General features: G+C 36.8%; 1 protein-coding gene across 2 annotated transcripts in view; it reads right to left on the minus strand.

The window, feature by feature from the left end:
• Positions 1 to 25,173, minus strand: part of tcea2 (transcription elongation factor A (SII), 2) — a 74,012-nt gene that overhangs the window by 40,062 nt on the left and 8,777 nt on the right. For both annotated transcript variants that reach the window (XM_051933301.1, XM_051933300.1), the window contains exons 3-6: positions 14,130 to 14,235; positions 12,856 to 12,946; positions 12,508 to 12,632; positions 377 to 437 (exon numbers count right to left, since the gene is read on the minus strand). In XM_051933301.1, coding sequence (XP_051789261.1) covers positions 377 to 437; positions 12,508 to 12,632; positions 12,856 to 12,946; positions 14,130 to 14,235 — 383 coding nt within the window. The remainder of the gene's footprint in view (positions 1 to 376; positions 438 to 12,507; positions 12,633 to 12,855; positions 12,947 to 14,129; positions 14,236 to 25,173) is intronic.

Consider the following 25,173-nt stretch of genomic DNA (forward strand, 5'->3'; position numbering starts at 1 on the left):
TGTCACTTCCGGCACCTAAGATGATGTAATTTCCGGTTCCGGTATAGATGACATCATTTCCTTCCCCAGCCCTTAAAACCGCCATCTTTCCTCCAAATGTTAATTTCTGTTTTGGACTCACTCTTGTGAGCATCTCTGTTCAATTATTTCAAACTTTTGCAGCTGGGATATAATATACAGGTGGCTGCCCCAAACCTTTATAATGTCTGGAGACTCATTCTTGTTACATCTTATATGGAACCTTCATATTGTAGCTTAACAGACATTTGTCCAGGATGACAAAATAACAAAACAGAAGTGGAAGAATGTACCTCAGTCTATGCTCACAGTAAATTTGGCACATTTAAATTTCAGCACAGTTTTCATTTTAAGAAGGATATAATCTTCAATTTGTGCAGCCAAACTCTCGCAGTCAACTCCAATAGCAATATAATCACCTGTCAAAAGATAATATGCTTTTCAATTAGAGATTCAATACTTTTACTGAATGCAATGCATATTAGTTTCTCTGTATCTCCACTGCAAAGGAAATAATGGAATTACTAAAAAACCCACTAATGTCTCATTTAAATGGATGAAAAATAAGGAACAGTAACTTTAGTTTAATTTTGTATTTATACCTTGAATCCAACCAAAAAAATCAATTCAAAATCACAAAAAAGAGGAAATGTTAATCAACTCCCAGAAGGAGGATATTCATGGGTGAAGACAAGCCATATGTCACACAGAATGATTGTTTAGAATTTCATGATAAGACTCTAAAAACATGATGTCAAAAGGCATTGAACCCACATTTTTGGCCAAAAAAAGAAAAAAAAAAATCAAAACAGAAAATACTTCCAACAATCTTAAAAAATTTTAATAAAAAAGCTCCCGAAACAGAATAATTTTTACTATGGCTATGGCATCCAAAAGCATAATCATTTCCAACAAACCTATTTTAGCATCTTTCCAAAAATAATCATCATGCCAGCACCATACTCTTATCTTAAAAAAGAGTGCTTAATAATTAAGCAGTGACTTTGAAGGCCAAAATAACATTTTGATTTCCAGTTTAGTTTGTAAACGCAAGTAAAACATTTAGCTAGTTGGTAACTAGTTCATTCATGTATCATACTGTTCAGGAATATACTAAACATTTACAGTCTTACCAGTAGATTCCTATGATACAATGATCAAAAACAATTTAAATTCTAATCAAACATTAATGAAAAAAATGACCTTCATACACTACTACAACAATAAAGAGAAAGAAAAAAGCAGACATGTACCTTTTCAGTACAGAATGACATTAAAAATATCTGCACAAAAAACAAACAAAAAATAAAAAAACAGATTTTCCTTCTGCTTGAAATTCAAACCCTTGCTAAGTATAAAATCATTCCTAAGCACACAATCATAGTCATATAATACATAACATTATTCGTACTGGATGGTAAATTTTCTATACTAAAATCTCAGTTTTTAAAGACTGATGCAGTTTAGTGTCTCATGTCTTAAAGGATACGTTTGGTATTTTTTAAGTCCGAAGTATTTCATCACAATCACAGTATAGTAGCAAATTGAAATGTTGTGACGGTGCCGTTCGGTGCCACTCCCTTGTATCATCTGGGAGCCTCTTGAACCTGCAACCATTGATAGTCATAACCGAGATGAGCCATGCAAATGAGGACACATACATCCAGACAAGAGGTAGGTGCTAAAGTGAATCTGTACTTTTATTTAAAATCCATCCAAATGAAAAACGTGTTCTAACAGTGCAGTGCAATCTTTCAAATCATCAATAAATAAATAATCGATAAAAACAACAGTGAAAGTGAAGGCTAAAAACAGTCTCAATAAATAATCCAATAAAAACAATGAGGTTAAAAGCTCAAGATACTCATAAAAACCATATGCCCAGATGCTTCCCTTTAAAAAAAAAATCTGCCCCAATACTTCCCTTTAACTTTGACATTTCCTATCCTTATCCAGTCCAGACTTTGCAGAAGGAGGAGATGCCTGCCGACAAGTGCAGCCAACCTTCAAATCTGGGCTTGAGTCCCCATTGCCAGGCTCTCAGCACTATGAGGCGCCTCACTGAGCCGTTGCATAAGTCTCTTGCCGCCAGTCCCTTGGCATGTGCACGATCAATACATAGTAGGGGCTCTATTTCCACAGGCTCCAGCTCCTACTGCCCAGGACCTCAAACCAGACCACCTGCCTCACTCCAATCAGCACAGGCACTCCCTCTCTCTTTTTTCCTTCCTCCTCTCATTCAGATCTCTCTTCTTTCTCAGTGGCCCATTTATTTTCTTTCCCCCACCTCCCTCCATATAGGCTTCCTTTAAACTATGCTCTCTAACTGGGTGCAGGTGTGACAAGCCACTTCCTCTGAGGCACAATTGGGACTCCTGACCAATTCACCCGCCTTTGCATGTGGTGCAATTGGCCAAGTGCCCCAATTAGCCACAGAGTGATGTGTGCCTGTACATACCCCCACCCGACGGGAGCCACACACACAATTATTTATTTAAAATCAGCACAACGCCATGGACCACTTATCACAAATGTTCCTTTAATTAAAATGGGCTTAATGGTACAATGGTAAGTTCATCCATTTTGATCACATTGTTCATTTATGAACCACTGTTCACTATCTATGCCTTAAATCTGCCTATCTTTGCATGCTTTGCTGCTTTTTACAATGGACTTTCTAGTCCTTATATACCTCTTTCTTTGTGCTTTTTGTTGTCTTTCTTTTTTAGACATCCCAGCAATGTTGTTGACAATGTAATGTACAGAATTTACGGGTAGGTGATATGGCCAACAATTCATATTACAATTTAACTAAAAATGATCATGATTATAGTATACATTACAGTGTAATCTACACTCACCAGCCACTTTATTAGGTACCCCATACTAGTATTGGGTTGGACCCCCTTTTGCATTCAGAACTGCCATAATTCTTCATGGCAAAGATTCAACAAGGTGTTGGAAACATTCCTCAGGGTTTCTGGCCCATATTGACATGATAGCATCACACAGTTGCTGCAGATTTGTTGGCTGCACAACCATGATGTGAATCTCCCATTCCACCACATCCCAGTGGTGCTCTATTAGATTGGGATCTGGTGACTGTGGAGGCAATTTGAGTACAGTGAATTCATCAGAAGATGGGTACAGTGCAGTCATAAAGGAATGGACATGGTCAGCCAAAATAGCCAGGTAGGCCATGGCATTTAAATGATGCTTATTCATAAGGGGCTCATAGTGTGCTAAGAAAATATCCCCCACACCATCACACCAACACCAGCAGCCTGAACTGTTGGTACAAGGCAGAATGGGACCATGCTTTCATGTTGTTGACACCAAATTCTGACTGTACCATCCAAATCTCACAGCAGAAATGAGACTCAACAGACCAAGCAACGTTTTTCCAATCTTCTATTGTCCAATTTTGGTGAGCCTGTTTAAATTGTAGCCTCAGTTCTTAGCAGCTGACAGGAGTGGCACCCAGTGTGGTCTCATGCTGCTGTAGCTCATCTGCTTCAAGGTTCGATGTGTTGTATGCTCAGAAATGCTCTTCTCAGTTGTAACAAGTGGTTATTTGAGCTACTGTTGCCCATCTATCAGCTCAAACCACTCTGGCCACTCCCCTCTGACTCTGGCATCAACAAGACATTTTCAACCAGAGAACTGCTGCTCACTGGATATTTTCCCTTTTCGGACCATTGTCTGTAAACCGTAGAGATGGTTGTGTGTGTAAATCCCAGTAGACTACCACTTTCTGAAATACTCAGACCAATCTCCCTGGCACCAAAAATTATGCCATGTCAAAATCACTTAAATCGCCTTTCTTCCTCATTCTGATGCTCGGTTTGAACTTTAGTAGGTCATCTTGACAAGACAATGTCTACATGTCTATATGCACTGAGTTGCTTCCATGTGATTGGTCGCTTAGATATTTGGGTTAGAAGCAGTTAACAGGTGTACCTAATAAAGCGGGCAGTGAGTGTATGTGTATATACTTTTCAGACAGAATCCAGTTTATGTGCTTCTGTTGGCCTAACTTTATAGACTGATAGTGGGAGGTCCTCCTGTGATACATGTTTTCATAAGGACCGTTTTAATAAACTAAAGCAATAATAACAATAATAAATTGTATTTATATAGCATCTTTCCAATGCTCAAAACCCTTTTCTGAGTTTTAGAATGAACAAGAGGGAAAAAAATAGAATAACAATCAAATACATAACATTGGATACAAAATAATAAAAATAATAAAACAAAGATAAACACATGACACACACAGCTTTTAATTAGAATAACAGACAATGAAACACAATACACTTTAAAAAAGAAAAACAAAGACACAGAACTAACTGTGATATAAATCTAGATCAACTTGAGCAACTGGATAGAGAGGTAAACTCAAAGAAGGGTCAGGTGGTCAGGGTAGATTAAATACCTCTATGAAATTTTGTTTTTTTATGAATTTTTTAATGAATTGAGTCAGCTTATCTAATTAAATATTGTGCAAGAGAGGGAGAGAGAAGTTAGAAGCACGTGTTGATACAGCACATTGCCGCACCCACCACATGACAAACCAACTCAGGATCCCAGATTAGGACCCAAGTGCAGCCATGCTACGGTTGACACCTCAGCACCACACTAGTTCACATGGAATGGAACCAGTGTGAGGTTATTTATGGTGGCTGGGGTGCCAATTCTGCCACCAACACCCAGGTTTTTTCATGTAGGTTGGGGGGCCTACATGCAGGGCTGGAGGCAGATTAACGCCATACCCAGGACGGAGCAATTGCAGGTTAAGGGCCTTGCTCAAGGGCCCAACGAAGTAGAGTCATTTTTGCTGTTTACAGGATTCAAACTGGCAACCTTCTGATTGCCAGTGCAAATCCATAGGCTCAGAGCCACCACCCCGCCAAAAAAAAAAAAAAAAACAAGCAAGCCTAATTAGATTTTAATAATCCCTTTCAAAATATCTTTATGAATATGAAGTAAAATGACATTAAGGCAAACCAAAACATCTAAATTGACTAACACCGCACACATTATGAAACAAAACATCTCGCATTCCATTGCTTGCTAACTTTTAAGTTATATAGAGTTTCAATATACACAGATCAAAAGATTGTAAAAAAAAAAAATAAAAATAAAATAATAATGCTTATTGTTTCCTACTTATGAATTTTATTATACTTTATAAATTTTCTCCTACTTTTTTCTTTTTTTACAAAGTGTCCATGCTGCTCTGTTTTCCTTTCTTGGAGACCTAAGCACATGTCCTTATTTTGCTTACTGGTTTAACCCAGAGGTACTTTACCATCAGTGTTTGAAGTGAAACAAATAACCATGTTTTCTTGGCTTCTTATAATTTTCAATGATCATGAGAGTGGGGAAATTATCCAAACACTAAAGATGTGTTCAATTACAAAAATAATTATGAATGCAAAAGGGAGTCAGTTTGGGGGGAACTGGAGTTCTCTTCAAATTCCGAAGATGCGATTGTAAACAGTTTTGGTAGGGAAAGGGTTGTGGATGTGGTCTGAGAAAAGCACCAGCTGTGTCTGAAGGGAACTTAACACCCACTTTTCCACCATGCATCACCATTTAAGCCACAAGTAACAAATGCAGCTTCCTGATGTATTCTACCCCAATACAAATGGTTGTACACTGCACAGTTTACTATCTTACACTGGATACTTGCCTTTATTCATTGGACCTTACTGCACTTTTCTGGACACTGGACCACATTACATCTAGACATGGGCATGAATACCAGACAAATGAATATTTTATCACTTTATACATAGGGAGTTACTAATTTAACACATGAAATTGTATTCTAAAGCTTTATTTCTTTAACAAAATACCTAGCCTGTTTTTGCATTTTTAAATGAAGTTCAAGGGGCAGCAGTCCAAATATGGCCTTAATGGTTAATGAAAACATACATTTTGAAGTGACAAAGGTTTCGAAAAAACAAAAACATGCTTTCCACATTACTAAGGCATACTTGAGGCAGAAAAAGCAAACTGGAAATATTACATTTTATTTTAGTACTATTTTTCATGAGGTAAGAATACAATTCCTATTCACTCTACATGAGTGCCACAGGCAGTAGTTCTGAGCCTTACTGTAACTTTAGGCTCCATATTTTCTTTTGTTTCTCCAGACCTGTTTCATCAACGATTATATTCTGCCCTGGCTTATAATAAACGATGTTCTGCTCAAAACTATGATGTGTCTGATATAGTTGCAAACCTGTCAATATTCTATGAAATTATGAGAGTACACATTTGCTGTCAAACCACTGTGACTATATTTGAATCAAAATGTGCACAAGCAGCACCTGCACAGTCAAATCAAATTTTTTAAATGCAATTCTAGGCGCACATATTGAAGCACATACAGACACTCAAATCTTTTTCCATAAACTGCATCTCACACACAGTCAAGTTCTGCATTGCTCCAATCCCTCTAGCTACAGCCTTAGTAAAATATTGATGCATGTCAGCATCAAGCAAAGAAAATGCTTTTATATTACTAGGGGGCTTTGCCCCCTGCTTGCTTCACTCGCCAACCCCCGTTTTTGTTTTCCCGGATAAACACTTTTAAGATATTTTTTTTCTTTGAATTGTTGCTATTTCATTAGTTTCACTTTTATTTCTGAACTTCTGTAAAAACAATATTTGGAATCTTTCGAGTCCCAATGTGCGGAATCTTTTTAATGAGTTCAGTCAGACATGTGTTTAATGACTTTGTACCATAATTTAGGATAGGCTTCTTTGTTTGGAATTTCAACACAGACAAACGATCCACATCATCAGCAGTTAATCATTTTTTTTGCAAAGTAACCAATAAATGCATGTGAGGTAAACTCCATTTTTCAAATTCTCTTTTGACTTTAACTTCAAAGCCTTACAATATTTACATACTTCTGACATATCACCTATGTCCATATATTCGATCTCTACTCACCTTTTCGTTATTTCTCAGAGTAATAATTTCTCTTTCTTTGCGCTAATGCGATGTTTACTTTCTTTGTTTTGACACTGGCGTTTTTTTCTGCTTTCACATTGTGTATCTTGCTCTGCATGTGTTTTGTGCCTACGTTTTTTTTGAGGCTTTTGAATTCCAGTTTTCATTATCTGTAACCTGCTCTGCATGTGTTTGGCCCCCTTGTTTTTTAACCTCTTGATGATGTTTTAGTTTGTTTTCTACTGTCTTTTATTTCTGACCTCGCTTTATCCTGTTTCAATGACACCTGGTCCGTGGTGATTATTTTCCCTTTTTTGAGTAATAATTTCCGTTTGTTTGCGCTACTGCGATCTTTACTTTCTTTTTTTTTATATACTTTCTAATTTTCCTACTTTCATATTCTTTAACTTTCTCCACATGTGTATTGCGCCAACGTTTTCTTTTTGAGTCTTTCGAATTTCATTGCTTTCATAATCTCTAACCTGCTCTGTATGTGTACAGCGCCAACGTCCGGATTGAACATGTTTTTTTTTTTAATTCCACTTGTTCCGGGCTGATAATTACTTTTCCTTATTTTCTGAATTTGCACCTAGATTATTCTTTTTCTTTTCTGTCTCTCCAACGCTTTTGAGTCTCTTTTCTCTGCGCTGCTTTCTTTTTCACTTAGTCACATAATCTCTTGGTAAAAAGAAAGCTCAAATACTGGATACTGAAATGTTCTTAGACACAGAGTACTTCTGATACATCTGATTAACCAACAGCACTTTAACTGAGTCTCAATAGCTTACGAAATTTTCAGACAGAACCAGGTAACACAGCTAGTATATATAAGTAGGGTAGTATCTGATCACAAAGAGTAGTGATGCTCCAAAAGATTGGCAAATTTTCACTACAAAGAAGTTAATCAGTGATCGATAAAGTTCTGATCACAAAGTCTATTTTTTGGCATCTGCTTTTCTAAGCTTACTGTAATTTAGCTGTAGTGCTCCTTTATGCTAGTTATTACAATATTTCAGAGAGTCTTAAACATCCTGTAAACAAAGAGCAGTAAGGCAGACTGTCAGAGATAAAAAAAACTGGAATATTAGCCTTTACATTACACAAAGTTGAGTAATATATTGAAAACAATAATCAGAGGAGTTGTTCTGTGCAATTAGGCAAACAGCAAGAAGAGCTACTTTAATGAATTCAAAAATTATTTTGTCCTCTAATTAAAATGAACATTGCTTACCTGAATTTGTATGATATCCGAGCTTGAGTTAAGTACAGCAATTTATATTGTTAATAGAAAAACAACAGACAAAAAAAGATTTGAAATTGCTGCTTAGTAAATAATAAGCTTATTAGCTTAACAGCAAAATTTGTATATATTATTTGTTAAGCACATTAGCCTTGTATCTTAATAAACATCTTATGAACATTTGACAGATTTGGGGCTTTTTTAAAGTTTGTACTGTGTTTATTATTTGTTTGTGTCTGTCATACAGTACGAGTTTTGGTAAGAAAAAAATTGCTACATAATTTAAATGGTAATCTATATTAATAATTACACCAAAAGAAGTAGGACTGTCTAGTCGGTATACTGAAAAAAATAGCAAACAAAAAACTGCATAAATACAGTAAATGTATATTTTAATAGCAAAAATCTTGCAGTGTAATAATGAATAAAAAATTATTAAAACCCACAAGTGCATATATGTTCAAGCCCTGTTTAATGTCCAATGTCAATTAATTCAATATATTCTCACACATTGATCCATTTTTTGGTTAGACAAATGATGATTACTTTTTAAAATTAAGTTTAATTTAAAATAAGTACATTACAGAAGAAATTAAATTATATGACAGTTTGCAAATACAAGAAGCATTCTATTTTTTAATGCCATATGTATTAAGGATATATATTTTCTCTGCATACTTTATTAGTTTAAAAATGTTATCTATTTTAGTATTTTTAAAATAACTGAACAATATTTCTATAGAAGCAAAAATTAAGCTGATGACACCCAGCTCTATCTCACTTTCAAACCTACTTTTTCCTTCCCAACCTCCTCACTTATTGACTGCATAGCAGAAATTAAATCCTGGTTCTCCTCAAATTTTCATAAATTAAACAGTGACAAAACTGAGGTTCTCCTCATTGGTACAAAATCAACATTATCCAAAACCGATAATTTTTCATTTGTTATTGATAATTCCTCTGTCTCCCCTTCCCCACAGGTCAAGAGCCTGGGTGTCATCCTTGACAGTACTCTATTTTTTCAGTCCCACAACAATAACATCTCCCGGTCTGCATATTACCACCTGCAGAATATTAATTGTACTCGCCCTTCCCTCATTCCCCACACCACTGCTATCCTTGTTCATAGCCTTGTCACTTTGAATGTATAATTGCAATTCCCTCTTCTTTGGTCTTTCTCGCAAATTTCTCTATAAGCTTCAAATGGTGCAGAATTCAGCTCCCCGAATAATTAGTAGAACTCCCTCTATTCACCATATCACTCCTGTCTTGCAGCAGCTTCACTGACTTCAAGTTAATTTCCGCATTGACTTCAAAATTCTCCTGTTATCATTCAAGGCTATCCACAACCTTTCCCCTCCATATCTGTCTGACCTCCTCCATGTTGCTGTTCCCTCCCACACCATTAGATCCTCTTTCTCCATTCACTTGACTGTTCTCTTCACCTGTCCTACCACTGAATGCTCTGCACCCCAGCTCTGGAACTCATTAGCATCCGAGCTAAGAAATATTGATTCATTTTCACTTTCCAAATCTAAACTTACAACTCATCTGTTTAAGACTGCTTTTTCTCTTTGATTACAATTGCTCTGTCTGATTTTAACTTTTTTTTTAATATATTTTTATATTTTAGTTTTTGTTTAAAATGTGATTTTGATCTATTGTTCAGCGTCCTTGAGTGTTTAGAAAGGCGCCTATGAATAAGTAAAATGTATTATTATTTATTATTATTAGAATTTAATTTTGCTACAAAAAAATTACAGGTAACTCCTGTAGTCTGTAGCTTTAGTTATGAAAATTCCAAAGTTAACACTGATAAGGCACTTGCCAACTCAACAACAGGATATTATAACAATGGGATATTAGGAAACACACAGCTTTCTAGGGCAATTAATATTCTTAGTCTACTGAGCAACTATAGCTATACATTACAGCCTTTAAAATAAAGATCAATAGTAGGTCTAGGCTCTTTGTCTTTCTTGCTAAGTAAGCGTAATCAAAAGTGTGTGACATCACAGAACTATTTATAAAAGGTTGGCATTGGATACTTCCTGGTTTGTGAAAATTGTAAACAATTTCTCTTTGTTTTTAACCCACTTGTTTTCTAGGCTTAAGACTTTAAATTCTGCACTTTGATTTTGTTTTTTATTTAATATTCTTTTTGACAAGCTGAAAGATAGGCCCGATTATTCTGGCTTTTAAACTGTGCTTTATTTTCTTTACGTTTCACTTCTTCAAAGGTATCAGAACACAAATGGGATCAAGCATTTGAATTGAATACACTGCTCTACCATCATTCATTGGCCAGGAGAGATTAAAAGTTAAAGTGAAAATATGATCATGTGTCTCATGTTTTTGCATATCCAAGGTGCTTCAATAAGCAAAAGATCAATTCAAAATTGAAAAACCTCAAAGCACTGCAGTTGTGGCTTAAAAACCAAGGAATGATGGGAAAGATGGTAATTCAGTTTAAAACCGTTGAACACTCTTTTCTTTCATACACAAAACCATATTGAGGTGGTTGATTTGGGACATTGTGTGAGCATACTGGATACCTGAGAACTGGATTACGAGACACAAATAATGTAAATTTTTTCAAGGATAGTTTCATATTGTTTGCAGGTGTTCAAGGTGTGTCTCCATTTAAGCTCATTGCACCAGGAATTTTGTGATCTCCATTGTCCATGAGAACATAAAAAGTTTTTCTCACCTATCACTATAAAAAATGTAGCATAAGTAACAGATACAAATATTACCATTTTGAGGGGTGAAGTACTGGTATAGTCTAAAAGAAAAAAAATTGTCAAGGTACTTTATTAACTGCAGAGTAACAATCCTGTACCAAAAAAAAAAAAAAAAACTTTAGCCAAGTTTTCTTATATTTAAAAAAAAAAACGTTAAACACAATAAAACAAACATTTCCTTAAAGAAAATATGACCAAATGGTCAAATTAACTAGTTTATTATTAAAATAAAAAAAGACGCTCTGAACCTGTTGCATATTCGGAGGACTGACAGGGATGAAACAAAGTATCTTTACGCATGCAATGACAGAAAATTCGGATGTAAGTGTTAGTAGGCTTTGCACCATAAGAATGAAGTTACCCAAAATATTCCATAATATTTCAGTAACCATTTACTACTCTGATGCTGATCTTTCTGATTATGCTTGCAGAAATGATTTATCTGATAAAAAAAAATTGATTATTTAAAAAAAAGGTTACCAGTGTTATATGATTTATTATATTAGAAGTCAATTTCCAAACTACAATCACAAAATATACATAACACAGAAAATGACTCATCCATTAGAACACTTCACATGAAAAACTGGCCATAAAAACAGAAGTAACTCTTATTAAATAATAATAATTATAATAAAGCCTTTGATTTTAAATTTACTACTGTGTTCTCTTGAAATAAGTGTTCAAATGAGAAATATTGTCAATTTCCTTTTAAAAAGAATAAGAGCTCCATACATTTTCAAGCTGTGAACAACATTTACATGTCTTTTGAACACCTAAGAAGAAAGGGTGGACAGTTGTGCATTTTGTTTTTTTTTCACTATGGAACACAATCTTACAAAAACCTGATGCCATAATTGCATAGTGAATCACCTTGGAAAACAATGACAAATCAATGAAAAACCTATCAATACCCTACAAAGATTCATACATTGTTTTCCTGACACAACTGTGTTTATGGGTGTCTATTCAAATTAACATGCATTTCTATGGTATGCAGAATGAAACCATAATAGCTAATTAAAACCCAGGGAACACAAACTTAACAAAGATATGAGGCTGGCATTTGTGTCTGGGTCCCTTTGATCCATGTTGCAGCTGTATCCATGCAGAACAGAGCAGACATTTTGGACTACACTATACTTACTAAAATGAACAATAAGCAGCAATGTACTACATACATTGAATGGTATCTTCAATATTGGCATTGAGTTTTAACTTCAGAAGCTCAATATGGTTATCACTATACTGAAGTTTGATTATAGAAGAGATCAAAGCAGAAACCCATTTTTAAAGAACCTCTCCCACAGGCCAAACACATAACCTCTTAAAGTGATTATCAGAATCTCAGTTTAAATGCCTAGTCAATAAAATTACAGGGATGTTGACTTGTCTTATAATAGCAGAAAAGGTTAACCAAGAGGCACACAAATTATTTGTAAGAAGAGTCTACACTACATATAATTGTTGTCTACAATATTCACAAAAAGAAGATGCTTTTCATGAATGTAGTAATAATAATAAACAAATATTCTTACCATCAGTCTGAAGTGCAGTCATCAACAATTCTCTGCACTTGTTACGCACATTGTCTGTTGTAACTGGTGGTGGAGGGAATGTAGTAATTTTGGGAGTAGTTGGAGTCTTAGGCGCTTGTACTTTGCTGGAATGAGAAACATATACTTTGACTTTATGGTACATTTGTGTTTTGAAAACAAAAATAAAAGCTAATTTTGTTTTAAATGCTACATAAAAACAAAACAATTAAAGCCTATGAATGTTATAGGACAAATACTGTACATAATTGAAGAAGTGTAACTAGGCTGTACTAATAAAGACAGCTACAAACATTATGTTTAATTAACTAATACAATATAAATTAGTACCTTTGGTCACTAGTTTCAGGATTATCCTTTGTAGGTGATGGCAAACCTGAAGACTCCTTTTTCTTCTCTTCTACTTTGCTTTCTGAGCTATCTGTATAAATTTTGGCAAATAATATATCAAATACAAATGAATAGATTTAATATGTAATCGTCCATAATGTAAAATTAGCCTGTTTACTTTGACTACAAAATTTCTGTATTAAAAGGATCTGTTTATGCAGCATGTTTTTCACAAATTGATGAAGAATGGATATTAGTATTAAGTGAATTCCAACCCTTACCAGATATATTAATACAGACATCCTTTTCCTAGTGCTTCCTTGTATGACCTAGCAGTGCATGTCATGTAAATAACTGATAAACTGATACTTTCCTAGATAACATCCATCCATCCATTATCCAACCCACTATATCCTAACTACAGGGTCACAAGGGTCTGTTGGAGCCAATCCCAGCCAACACAGGGCGCAAGGCAGGAAACAAACCCCGGGCAAGGCACCAGCCCACCGCAGGGCGCACACACACACCCACACACTAGGGACAATCTAGAATCACCAATGCACCTAACCTGCATGTCTTTGGACTGTGGGAGTAAACCGGAGTACCCCGAGGAAACCCACACAGACATGGGGAGAACATACAAACTCCACGCAACGAGCACCCGGGAAGCGGCCCCCGGGTCTCCAAACTGCGAGGCAGCAGTGCTACCCACTGCGCCACCGTGCCGCCTTTCCTATAATTCAAATGAGATGGAAGATTAGGAGTGTTAAGTAGGTTAATAAAATTTCTACTTTGTAAATAGAAAAATAAATGTGTTGAGGAAGTTCTAAATTTATGACAGGGATGATCAAAGGATTCAAACACACTGTCAAGATCTCAAAAGATCAAGATACCAAATGACTTATAAATTAAATACAGTTTCAATTAATGAGGGGTGAAATACGAAACTATTCATCTCTGCCATAACAGTGTTTGTTAGCTTGTTTCCATATTTTAAGCAAGTGATGCAGAATACTGGTTACAAATTTTGAGGAAGTGATCTGATTGATAGCAAACTAATGATTATTGATTACTAGGCTGGAACACAAAGCTAGGCATACAAAATGGAATTCGAGCAAGAGCTTCTTTCTTGACTAGTTCAAACAAGCAGGAACATTCTTAAAACATATACAAAATTTGAGACAATGGAATATCTGTGGCCCAGTAGTAAAGGTGTAAGTCTAAGAAATTTTCAAAACAATTTAACAAATAAGAAATATTCAGGGTTCTCTTACCAAGCAGCTTTTTCCAGGATTTAATAAGCGACTTTGCTAATGCTTGGACTTCTTCTTCAGAACTTTGCTTTCTAACAGCATTCACAGACATTCCAATTCTAGTAGACTATTTAAAAATAAATAAACAGATAATGTATGTATATTCTTATTAAAAAATCAAATAAAAGTCAACGCAATTTGTCTTCTACTTTCAAATTACACAATTTACCAAATGGAATCTGCCAACTTCCTACCTATTTCTATTCCAGAAGAAATATTGATCAGTCTTGAAGACTCACACAGAATTTCTATAACATATAAAAAACTTTTTAAAGTCTTTTCCTTTCAAAGATCCCACAGTACTTTGGGAAAAGGATCTCTTACTCAACATTTCAGAAAAAGAGCAGAAGGCAGCCATGCACAGAATTCATTTTAGCTCCATATGCGCAAAATATACAATTATTCAACTTAAAATCTTTTACTGAGCATAATCTCACTTAAAATTGTCCAAAATGTTTCCAGGGCAAGATCCAACCAGTGAACATTGCAATCGCGTTCAAGCCTCACTGGGCAAAATGTTTTGGGCGTACACCAAATTAATATCATTCTGGAGCAAAACTCCTAATCCATTAACAGCTGTGGTGTACTCCCAGACGGGTTTAAAGTATAGAAGGACAAACAAACTATAATTGCCTTTAGCGGACTACTAGCATGTAGACTTATCTTGCTCAACTGGAAGGATCCTAGCCCACTTCTTTTAAGTCAGAGGGTAACTGATGTAAATGATGTTATATACTATTTGAAATCAGGAAACAATCTAATTCTCACTTAGAGGATCTGTTCAATGTAATTCTCACTTAAAGGATCTGTTCAAAACTTTATTAAAACCTGGCAGGATCTAATCAATAACATTTTAGAATAAGCATTTATATTGGGGAAAAGGATTCTCTTTCCTCTTTTCTACTCTTAAAAGTTTTACTCTGGCTGTTGGCCGTCCTCTCTTTATCTTGGGTGGGGGTTTAATTTAGTTCTGTTAAGCTTGATTTGACTGTATGGAATGTTACTTGCTTTTAATAAAAACAATTTAAAAAATCTAAAAAAAGGAAATAACAAATGTGCATGGGGCCATTTAAGTTGAAGAAACAATGAATAATCTATATAAAGTAAATTTTATTAAAAAATATAACAAATAAAACTGCAAATAAAACTTGGTTATCCTATTTTTTCAACTTAATTATTTGCATTTTCCTGTCATATTATTTAAAGTTTTTGCTAAAGTAATAAAACATAGGACCAGACAGATAATCTTTGAAGGCTTTACTATTAATGCTTAAACTAGAAATACTCCTCACATACAATCACACATTAGGGGCACAAAGAAGCAAAAGATTTTAGTAACTGCTAGTGGCTAAAGTAAAATATCACTTTTTCAAAATTCTAGATTCCTTAAACCTGGCAGGGATTTTTTCAGGGTATCCAATATTGCATTTTTTCACATAAACTTTAAATGAATTCTAACAAAACAGGTAAATTATTACTTTTGTTGACCGCTGAAAGCACAAGTCTCTGGTTTAAAGCATTTAAAGAGTAAAACTATCTATATACTGTATGTCATAAGTCTTCCTGAAGTATTTTTATGTCCCTGGCTGAAGGACAACAGAAAAATCACATTTCAGAAAGGAAAACCAAAATGGTAGTCTAAATATGTTTTGATATATGTTTAGACATATGCCTTTTTTAATCCTAGAAGGATCAATACAAAAAAAAAACCCATTAAACCCACCAGGATTACTAATATTAAATAGTCTATTTACTGCCTCCTATACAATTTAACACTAGAATCCCAGAAGCCTATGAAAAAAGTCGTAATCCTGGGCCACCTGAATTTCTTTTTCTTCAGTTATATTTTTGAATAAAGACACATTTGCTTTGCTATGCCTTTTGTGAAAGTGTTTATTTGATATTTGGACGCATGAAATGCATGTATTCCAAATAATGATATATTATTTACCCTATAAAACTCCAGGCACCTCACACCCAGATAAACACACTTTAGCTGGGAGAACTTCAGCTGCGTCGGTGAGGGGGACGAGACAGCAGGATACTTGCTGCTTGTGCAGATTGACACACTTGCAAAACAAAGACACTGATGAGGAGATGCAAATGAATTTAAGGGGGACTGGGATTACAACTTTTTTCATAGGATTCAGGGATTCTAGTGTTAAATGTCACTCTGAACTTTACTAAGTGTCAGGAAATTCTGGCCAAAAAACTGTATGCCCGAAGTTGTGAATTGTTCACAGCTGGACCTTAAACATTACAATGACTTTAAATACTACAAAATCAAAAAACAATGCCTTTCTCTGTCTCCAGCCTGATATGGAAAATTCCTGTGAAGAGAGAATGGTCTAAAGTCCCTCTGTATCCTTGTATTTTACTTGCTCAACAAATGAAAAAGCTCCCCCCCCCCCATTATCTATACTATCAGATGCTGGACCAAATATTTCACAATGGGAAATTCCATTTTTAGTAATTATTTTTTAAACAAAAATATTTACTTTGAAATAACTACTAGAATATGGTGATATTGTGATATGGTGTTACAGCAGTTTACCTTGCTATCTCATGGCTCATGAGTCCTAAGTTCCAAACCCAGTCTGGGCAGTTTCTGTTGGGAGATTGCAATATGTTCTTTCAATGAAAATGAATAATGTTAGATTGATTTGTGATTCTAAATAGGCTCAGGGTGAATGAGCATGGCTGGGTAATTTACTGTGCCTTGCAATGGAGAGGCATCCCATCCAAAACAAAGCTGAAATGTAAAGGAACAATAAATTCAATTTCCGTATGAAACTAATACTAACTAAAATAAGCAATAAGTTGCATAAACATATGAACTTTATTTAATAATGAAAAAAACTTTCATTCTCATTAAAACAATTACAGATCTGAATGGCTAAACTGTAAAACTTGTATTCTAAAACCCAGGTAATGAGGGAGAATGCAAAATGAACTCTGTTTTAATCATTTATACTGTATCATATTTGCTTTGCAATATGCATCTTGAAAGAGATATGCGTTTTTAAGTCTTAAACCAAACTAAAACAAGGATTCACTAAGTATACCTCCAGAGTCCTGTTCTTCTTAATCCAACCAAGGGCACTTTCTGCATAGAGAATGTAATTTCCTTCTGCCTGTGTGGGTTTTCTTTGGGAACTCTTGTTTCCTCTTACATTATAAAAATGTAAACACATAAATATTTAAAAGACCCCTAAATCCGCAACATTGTGAATGGTATTTTGACTGCGGAGTCTAAAATTACCAAGAGAATGACAGCAGGCATGTAGGTGAGTGTATTCTGTGCTGGACTACATTATTCCAGCAGGAACAGACTCCCATCCACCACTAGGGCTGCAACTAATGAATATTTTGATAATTGATTCACCTGTTTTTATTGTATTACTCAATTATTCAAATTAATTAATCAACTGCAGGAGGATAACACTGTTTTTGATGCTGGGTAAGGTCCTTGCTAGGGTCATCCTCAATAGGATCCTTGATCATTACCAGTAACGGAAGCTGTCTGGTTTTATACCTAAGAAGTCTACCATCAACCGCATCCTGGCACTAAGGGTTCTCATCGAGTGCAAACACAAATATCGGCAGAGTTTATTTGCAGCCTTTGTCAATTTTCTTTGAGCGTTCAACTCATTGATCAAGCTGCCCTGTGGGACATCCTGAGACTTCACAGAATCCCCCGAAGTTACTGGATATCATGGCCAGCCTGTACACTGATATAGTGAGTGCTGTGCAGAGTGGAGGCAGAACCTCTGCGTTTTTAACAGTTGATTCTAGGGTTTGTCAGGGTGTGGCGTGTTCTTGCTCCTACTCTGTTCAGTCTCTGTTCCTGGTCTGTTCAATTTGTCGATGATGCTGTGATCTTCGTGGAGTCAATGGAGGCTCTGATCAGGGCTAGAGAGAGACTGAGCGAGTAGTTTGCGTGTCTGGGCTTGTGAGTGTCCTGGATAAAAACCAAGATCAAAGCCTTTAATGACCTCTTGGGTATAGCCATCAGCAGTGTGTATGTCTGTGTAGGGAATGTTGACCTTGTCGAGAGGTTTACTTACCTCAGCGGCGACATGCATGCCCTGGTGCTCCCTGTTTTGCCATATGGTTGTGAGACATGGACACAATCCAGTGACCTGAGATGAAGACTGGACTCTTTTGGTACTCAATCTCTTCAGAGAATCCTTGGGTACTGCTAGTTTGACTTTGTGTCAAACAATTCGGTTTGTCATGGAGTCCCGTATGAGGCACATTACCTAAATTGTGAGGGAGCTTCAGTTAGAACACCACGCCTATGTGGTGTGATTCTCCAGGGAGATCTGGCTCGTAAGATCCTCATTGGCCAAGGGAACACCTACCCAACACAACTTGATGCAGGAGATAGATGGTCATTTCCAGAGGGTGGGACTGGACTGACCAGAGGGTGTGTTCCAACTACAGAGGGATCACACTCCTCAGCATCCCTGAAAAAGTCTATTCGGGGGTCCTGGAGGGGAGGGTCCGTCGGATAGTCGAACCTTGGATTCAGGAGGGACAGTGTGGTTTTCGTCCTGGTCGTGGAACAGTGGACCAGCTCTACACCCTTAGCAGGGTCCTGGAGGGTGCATGGGAGTTTGCCCAACCAGTCTACATATGTTTTGTGGACTTGGAAAAGGCGTTCGACCATGTCCCTCTGGGAATCCTGTGGGGGGTACTCCGAGAGTATGGGGTACCGGACCCCCTGATAAGGGCCGTTTGGACCCTGTACGATCGGTGTCAGAGCTTGGTCCGCATTGCCGGCAGTAAGTCGAACTCATTTCCAGTGAGAGTTGGACTCCGCCAGGGCTGCCCTTTGTCACCGATTCTGTTCATAACTTTTAAGGACAGAATTTATAGGCGCAGCCAGGGCATTGAGGGGGTCCAGTTTGGTGGACTCAGGATTGGGTCACTGCTTTTTGCAGATGATGTTGTTCTGTTTGCTTCATCAGGCCGTGATCTTCAGCTCTCTCTGGATCGGTTCGCAGCTGAGTGTGAAGCAGCTGGGATGGGAATCAGCACCTCCAAATCCGAGACCATGGTCCTCAGCCAAAAAAGGGTGGAATGTCCTCTCAGGGTTGGTAACGAGATCCTGCCCCAAGTGGAGGAGTTCAAGTATCACAGGATCTTGTTCACGAGTGAGGGAAGAATGGAGCATGAGATCGACAGGCGGATTGGTGCAGCATCCGCAGTGATGCGGGCTCTGTATCGGTCTGTCGTGGTGAAAAAGGAGCTGAGCCGCAAGGCAAAGCTCTCAATTTACCAGTCGATCTATGTTCCTACCCTCACCTATGGTCATGAGCTATAGGGTAGTGACCAAAAGAACGAGATCGCGAATACAAGCGGCTGAAATTAGTTTCCTCCACAGGGTGTCTGGGCTTTCCCTTAAAGATAGAGTGAGAAGCTCAGTCATCCGGGAGGGACTCTGAGTAGAGCCGCTGCTCCTCTGCATCGAGAGGAGTCAGATGAGGTGGCTCGGGCATCTGATCAGGATGCCTCCTGGACGCCTCCCTGGTGAGGTGTTCTGGGCACGTCTAACCGGGAGGAGACCCAGGACACGCTGGAGGGACTATGTCTCTCGGCTGGCCTGGGATCGCCTTGGGATTCTCCCAGAAGAGCTAGAAGAAGTGGCCAGGGAGAGGGAAGTCTGGGCATCTCTGCTCAAGCTGCTGCCCCCGCAACCCGATCTCAGATAAGCGGAAGAGGATAGATGGATGGATGGGACTGGACCACGTGTCTGCCTGAGGGATTAACAACAGAGATTCTGAGGTGTTTTGATGTGTGGTGAATGCGGCAACGTGCTGTACCAGTGCATGCTTCCAACCTGACCTGACTCAACTAATCTAATGATCTAATTCTCATTTTCTTTTATTGACTGATGAAAAAAAATAATGATCCAAACACAACAAAACTGTTTGTAGTCAGTGCAGTATTGGACTGATATTTAAGGAAAACGGTTACAATTCTGCTTATAGGGGTTTCAAGTTTTTACAACAGCTTGCTCAATCCATGCAGCAAGGCTTTCCACAGTAGGCTTTTCTGCGTTTTTCAGTGGCATGATTATAAGACAGAAACTAGACAGCATGGCATCATCCGTAAAAAGTTAAAAGTGTACCAAGATATACAGTACCTCAGTGCGCACATTAGTCCAGGTGTCAGCAGTGAGTGCATCCTAGCTCTTATTTCCCTTTATAGCATCAACACCAAATAGTGTCGCTTCATATTTTGGCTCTAAGAGATTAATAAAATGAGTTCTGAAGTGAAAGTGTACTCTGGATTGATTTTTTTTAACCCAACCAACCAGCCCTCATCCACAAACAATAACGGTGGTCTAATGTCTTTAACAAGCAAGCCGAGAATGCTATCTGTCAAAACTCATGTGATCTGAGGTATGCATTCTTTCTTTAGGATAAACTCATACACACACCTATGCTTATTGGGGAGGAAAATTAATTCTGACAGGATGCACTGTATGTCACTTTGTTTTGCATTATATGCAATCTAATTTTAATTAAATGTTTAGTTTTTCATTTGGTGATAATTTAATTCAATTATTTTTTAAATTGATTAATGAAATAATCAGTTATTCATGAGAAAGGAATGGCATTCGTGGAAAGGCTGATAGTGGATGGGTGCATAGTGTTTATGGCTGTAAATGCAAAAAAAGGATGAGAAAATGGATAAACAACTTGCATGCTTACATGTTTCTATGTATACATGCAACTTTTATGCTTAAAGGATTGATTTATATATATTTACACCTGGCTGGGCCTCGGCTATAATGTGTACATTAATTGGATGTACCAGAAATACTATAACTAACAAAGTACTTTTTTATATACAGTATTAGACTTTTTTCTTTCCAGAGGCTAATGTTATTACTGTAGTTCACTGGAGCCACTTAGTCTTAAACACACAACATAAAATTGACCATGAGTAAAACATTCCAAGTGACTAACTTTATCTTTTTTTGATGATCAATGTGAAACACAATTTAAGAGGAAACTGTATTCCTTTGTTATCAGTAATAATAATGGGAATTTGGAGAATTTACATGCAACTACCTTGCACACTATGCTTGCCTGGATAGATTTCAGCATCTCCACAAACCTGCTTTACCCTGATGTATGGAAGGATGGATTAATATTAATATAATTATATGCCCATGATTTTCATGTGTTTACATCATTCACTCAAGCTCTACTTTGTATGTTTTTCCTCGGTTGAATGTTCAAGCTTCAATTTTTATTTTTTGCCATAACCCAACAATAAATTTGTGTCACTGTACTGTGTTTTACTTTAACTCATTACAAAAAACAATGACTTTTACACATTGCACATTTAGAAAGTTCAATCAATGAATGGCAAATTTGAAATGCTTATATTATTTACTAAAATGCATGCACGGCACAGTAAAATGTACCCCTACACCCACTTGATCCAGGAGGCCAGAAATTGGATTAAGTTTTGAGAATGGAATTACATGTAAAAACGCAATGGAATATAAATCTAGGTTTAATAGAACATATTTGTAAAAATACCACTTTATGTTATGAGGAGAGTAAAAGGTGTCATGAGATTTTCAGTATATGACACCACAGTGTGAGTCGTAGTAATGCTCATGCCAACATGCTCTTTGACAGGAAGTTTACAGAATAAAACAAACACATTCAAAACAAATATTAACATTCACTGCATTTATTGTTGTAACCAGAGGAAAGAAAGTTGGGTGGGGATCAGAAACATAGGAATTCTCTAAAGAGTTGACAGGCACAGTGTCCATCACCTCTCTCGACTGAGCTGTGCTAATGCTGTCAGTCATAGCTTATTTTCTGGGGCACGAGGAATTTTACTCCCCCTAGACCTAACAATTTTACAATACAGCAAGTATTTAACCATAGTAAAAAAAAATAATAAAATATAATAAATTGAAAGAAAATTATGTTCCATGTTGCGTTAGAGGTATTTGTTGTGTTATATGTTTTCATTCTGTTTGGCTTTGAAATTAACATGCAAATACTTTTTAAACTTACACTTTTACTGTAAAACTTCAGTAAAAACAATATTTGGAATTAACTTTTTGTCAATATCACATTGAATTCTGATTCCGTGTTTGGACTTACATCGTCACAACATAACGTATACAGTCATATGATAAAGTTTGGAACCCCTCTCAGTCTGGATAATAATTTACTTTCAACAAAAATGATAACAGTGGTATGTCTCTCATTTCCTAGGAACATCTGAGTACTGGGGTGTTTTCCAAACAAAGACTTTTAGTGAAGCAGTATTTAGTTGTATGAAATTAAATCAAATGTGAAAAACTGGCTGTGCAAAAATTTGGGTACCCTTGTAATTTTTCTGATTTGAATGCATGTAACTGCTCAAAACTGATTACTTGCAACACCAAATTGGTTGGAGTACCTCATTAAGTCTTGAATTTCATAGACAGGTGTGTCCAATTATGAGAAAAGGTATTTAAGGTGGTCAATTGCAAGTTGTGCTTCCCCTTTGAAGCAACTCTCAAAATATGTGAAAACAAAGATTGTTCAGTATTATGGTTTAGGGGAAGGCTACAAAAAGCTATCTCAGAGGTTTAAACTGTCAATTTCAACTGCAAGGAATGTAATCAGGAAATGGAAGGCCACAGGCACAGTTGCTGTTAAACCCAGGTCTGGCAGGTCAAGAAAAATACAGGAGCGGCATATATGCAGGATTGTGAGAATGGTTACAGATAACCCACAGATCACCTCCAAAGACCTGCAAGAACATCTTGCTGCAGATGTTGTATCTGTACATCATTCTACAATTCAGCGCAATTTAGACAAGCCAGATTCATTTTGGAACAAAGTGCTTTGGACTGATAAGACAAAAATTGAGTTATCTGGTCATAACAAAAAAGCGCTTTGCATGGCGGAAGAAGAACACCGCATTCCAAGAAAAACACCTGCTACCTGCTGTCAAATTTGGTGGAGGTTCCATCATGCTGTGGGGCTGTGTGGCTAGTTCAGGGACTGGGGCCCTTGTTAAAGTCGAGGGTTGGATGAATTCAACCCAATATTAACAAATTCTTCAGGATAATGTTCAAGCATCAGTCACAAAGTTGAAGTTACGCAGGGGTAGGATATTCCAACAAGACAATGTCCCAAAACATAGTTTGAAATCTATAAAGGCATTCATGCAGAGGGAGAAGTACAATGTTCTGGAATGGTTGTCACAGTCCCCTGACTTGAATAACATCGATAATCTATGGGATGATTTGAAGCAGGCTGTCCATGCTCGGCAGATATCAAATTTAACTGAACTGGAGAGATTGGTCAAAAATACCTCCATCCAGACCCCAGACACTCATCAAAGGCTACAGGAGGCATCTAGAGGCTGTTGTATTTGCAAAAGGAGGCTCAACTAAGTATTGATGTAATATCTCTGTTGGGGTGCCCAAATTTATGCACCTGTCTAATTTTGTTATGATACATATTGAATATTTTCTGTTAATCCAATAAACTTAATGTTACTGCTGAAATACTACTGTTTCCATAAGGCATGTCATACATTAAAAGGAAGTTGCTACTTTGAAAGCTCAGCCAATGATAAACAAAAATCCAAAGAATTAAGAGGAGTTCCCAAACTTTTTCATATGACTGTAACTACCCATGAGTGAATATCGTTTCTTTCTTTCTAATAAATAAACCGACTGTTTCGAATGTTTGTCCCTGTGATTTGTTAATTGTCATAGCAAAAGCTATTCTAATGGGAAACTGTACAAGTTTTAATATGAATGGCATATCAGGATCTCCTTTGGTGTCTAATGTTATCCCCGAAGAAGATGTACTACGTTACCTTTCTTGTTGTCTGTTAAAATTTTACATGTCAGAATTGTTCAACCAATTTTAAATAGAACTAATCTTGTCCTATTGCATAGCCAATCACTCATACAGAAATTACGCAATAACATTACGATACATTCTTCTTTCAACAGTAGTTCGGCCAGTGGAAGACTGGACGGTGTTAATGGTTGTAGATATTCTCCGGGATATTGTAAGTTGATGATTTCATCTTACGCACCATCACCACCAACTGTTTCAGCATAGTCTACTGATACCCATTTAACCAATTTGCCGTGTAACCGATTGACAATTTTTGCGTTAATTCGTTTGACTCATCATTTCTCGGTGCTAGAATTGCCTGTGTACTCATTTCTTCTGTTGATAACCCTTCAAAATGAAATTCTTCAGTAAGATTTGGACATAATAAGACTTGTTTTATTGGGAACTTAAAGTGAGGAAAACATAAAACATTTATAAGAGCATTGAGAATGAGAAGTGAGAGGACCGTGGGTGTGGGCCGTTAACCATAAATGGTTGAGAGGAGGGCAGGACTTGAAAAAATCTCTTAGCAATAGTCTCATCTCGTCTCAAGATTTTCTTTTATAATAGAGAGATGCTATTTAATTTTAATGTATCACTTGAAAGAATTTCAAGGGACAGATGAGTTATCATTACAGTTAAAATAGTATATTCCAAACGTAATACAGCATATCCTGTTCTTCCTGAATTTCAAACAGCTGACAAAAAGTCTTTTGAAACCAGGACTGGATACCTTCAGACTGCTTTAGCACAGTGGCACTAAAGCTGGCCGCTGTTGAGATGGGGAAGAGTCTGGCTGCAGCCTGAAGACGCCTCATTCCATGTCCACCTCACGCGGCACAGATTGTATTGTTTATTTGCCACTTCCAGGGCACTGTGCCAGTGATGGCAGAGAAGAGCTTCTGCTGTATTGCTTTCTGGTATAAAAGAACAGAAGGTCTGTGTGAGCAGGCTGAACCCCCTCCTTTGTGTTCAAGTATGTTACACACAGAGTATGGGGTTTAACTGGCTCACATAAACTGTATGTCAGCCATCTGTTAAAATATCTCCTTTCATCATGCTACTCAATCTCTTCGGTAAAAATATATAGTATAATTTTTTCATAAAACAAAATTTCA

The sequence above is a fragment of the Erpetoichthys calabaricus genome, chromosome 10 (genome assembly GCF_900747795.2).
Source record: "Erpetoichthys calabaricus chromosome 10, fErpCal1.3, whole genome shotgun sequence".
Taxonomy (NCBI): Eukaryota; Metazoa; Chordata; class Cladistia; order Polypteriformes; family Polypteridae; genus Erpetoichthys; species Erpetoichthys calabaricus.